The sequence below is a fragment of the Penaeus japonicus genome, unplaced genomic scaffold (assembly GCF_977035675.1).
Source record: "Penaeus japonicus unplaced genomic scaffold, GWHDUDI00000001_assembly GWHDUDI00000005, whole genome shotgun sequence".
In the NCBI taxonomy this organism is placed as follows: Eukaryota; Metazoa; Arthropoda; class Malacostraca; order Decapoda; family Penaeidae; genus Penaeus; species Penaeus japonicus.
Window position 1 is genome coordinate 33,130,748 of NW_028234407.1, and position 2,500 is coordinate 33,133,247.

Sequence of the window (2,500 nt, forward strand, 5' to 3'; positions counted from 1 at the left end):
TCTTGGATAACCTGTGTTAAATCCATTTCTCTTTCCGAAACCTCGACGTCGAATCCCATGCTACGTAACTCCAAAGACGATCTTTTCGCTCGACAGAATTCGCGGGTTAAAAGAATTCGGGATTCTGGATCACCTGCTGGAGAAGGCCATCGTGAATGCCACCGAGTGTCTGAAGCCTGTGACTTTTAATCTGGGCGCCGACACTCTTCGCTCCCTCGACTTAGGGGATTTCTATGGAGTCTTCGCTATCTATGCTGCTGGTGAGAATTTGTTATGAAATGATAAATAAAAATAAAATAAAATTATTTAAGTGCAAGATCTATGGTTTGGCCGATGGTTTTATCTAATGAGAGCTTCTTTTTTTCTGTTTGAACGATCATCTAGTGTTTTGTTTCGGTTTGAACTTTGATTTTGAAATATTAGAAAGCGTTGGAAATTTACTGTTGAAGAGTTTTGTGTAATAGCTATTTGACATTTCATGAGCTATCTTGCAGATTAAGTATTCCTTTCAGTAAATTAATCTGATGCTAAAAAAACATATTGAAAATTTCAAATCTATGTGGAAGTGAAATTACTAACAGTTTTTTTTTCTTCAATACACCAATTTTTCAGGTGTCTTTTTGGCCGGCACAGTGTTCATGGTGGAGGTGTGTGCATCCCTAATGAAGACAAAGCAAGAACAGCAAGGGCCGTGAACACCAAGAGATACATAGTGGAACCTTTATCGGCACTTGCTGCCAACTTGATACTATTCTATATATTTCAAATTCGTGCAAGCCATTAGATATCTCGTGGACTCCAATACTAGTGTAAGAAAAGTGGATACTAAATGTATGTACTTCACATGCACAATAAGTAGTTCGCGCATTTCATATTTATCTTTATTTTGAATGGGGGACCCTCGTAACTTCGAAGAAAAAGAAGAATGAAAAAACAGCTGGTTGACTAGGGATCACTTCATCTGGTGACTGTCCCGTTATTGATCGATTATTGAAGATTAATTGCAGTGTAAAATGATAATTATCCTTTGTGCTACACCACAGTAGTAATGACTTAGTAGTTGAATGTCAATGGTAGTGCATTACCTTCTCTGAATAATTCCTAAAGCCATGCAATTTCTCACCTGTTGTGCTTATTATATTAATCTTGAAAAAAATATAATACAATAGTTGCAATATCTTAGGAAAAAAAACATTACACAAAAATCACATGCAGTCTATGTTTGTTTTCCTTCTCCTTTTCAATTTCATTGACTTTTAATCACAAAAGTCGATTCTCATTCTCATTCTCATTCATTAGCCTACCTTCTGGCACGAGATCTTTACAGGTGACAGTTGTCTACTGACCCAGAAGATTTGAATGATACCAAGGCTTCTTACCGATACAGATGGTAAATCTTTAGTATGTGATGTTTCAAGACGTTATGTGCTCTGACTATATTACGGTGAGCTTGAGTTTTGTCTGCCAGAGATGAATATCTAACAAACGAGAGCAATGGTATAGCCTGAAAACCAGCCAATAACGAAGCATTCATGCTTACCCTTAGTATATTCTTAACACAAGTTTTGGTAGTTCGCATTACTCAAGTAAGCTCAAAGCAGGACATGGATATGTCCCCAAATGTCCAGTTAGATATAGGAAAACCTTTGACTTTTTGGTCTGTCCTTACTAAAACCCAGTCATTCAAATGCTATTAACCACAGGCGATTTACTCATCGGGAGTGGCGATATACTCTTTGGTGCAGTCTTCTCAACCATCATCAGATATCAGAAAAGAGAGAATAGTATAAAATGGTAAATGGTATGCTTTGACACCCTTTCTGGGATCAAGACCACACCTCCTCCTAGGCAAACTAAATCAGCACAATTAAAACAAGGAGAAATATAAAAGGTTCATTAATACTTTCCCTCAGTTCAGTGTCCACACACCAGGTAAATCCTCTAGCAGGTATTCTCTAAACATTCCACCGACAAATGAAGAAAAGTCATGGAAAGAAATGCATAGAACAGGTTCCAAGCTTCCTAAAACCGAGGAAGAAGCACTACTGCATCCACCGTCTGCTTCAAGGCACAAGGAACACTCTTGAGGTTGTCCGTTGTCCGATTAGCCTATATCAACTAGAGTGACTCTGAATCAAACACTTTGGGGTCGATGTAGGCTACAAGGCCATGGCCAAACACTATAAAGAATCGCAGGATAAGGTCTGGTGTGGATTTGCCATGAGTGAATCTGGACTGATCCCGTTTCTGGTGTCTCAGCTGTCTGATATGTCTTAAGAGGAAGTGAGCCAGCTCCTTGTCTGGTATGCTGAGCATTGTTATGGTTACAGTAATCTTGGAAATCCCCTTTCACCTTTCAAATAAGGGCAAGCACGGCCCGCAAAAAGGTCCTACCGACAGTGCTGCCCATTAGTCTGAACCTGCATTAAAATGGCCTTTGACCTCCTCTGCAAGAGTATCTAAAATTAATCTATCCCTAAATCTTAAAATGTACTTTCCA

General features: G+C 38.9%; 1 protein-coding gene across 1 annotated transcript in view; it reads left to right on the forward strand.

Moving 5' to 3' along the window:
• The window catches only part of LOC122261764 (glutamate receptor ionotropic, delta-1-like), a 7,335-nt gene extending 6,184 nt beyond the window's left edge, over window positions 1-1,151 (forward strand). The window contains exons 10-11 of the mRNA XM_043029572.2: window positions 97-260; window positions 613-1,151. Coding sequence (XP_042885506.2) covers window positions 97-260; window positions 613-695 — 247 coding nt within the window. The 3' untranslated portion in view covers window positions 696-1,151. The remainder of the gene's footprint in view (window positions 1-96; window positions 261-612) is intronic.
• Window positions 1,152-2,500: the final 1,349 nt, after the last annotated feature.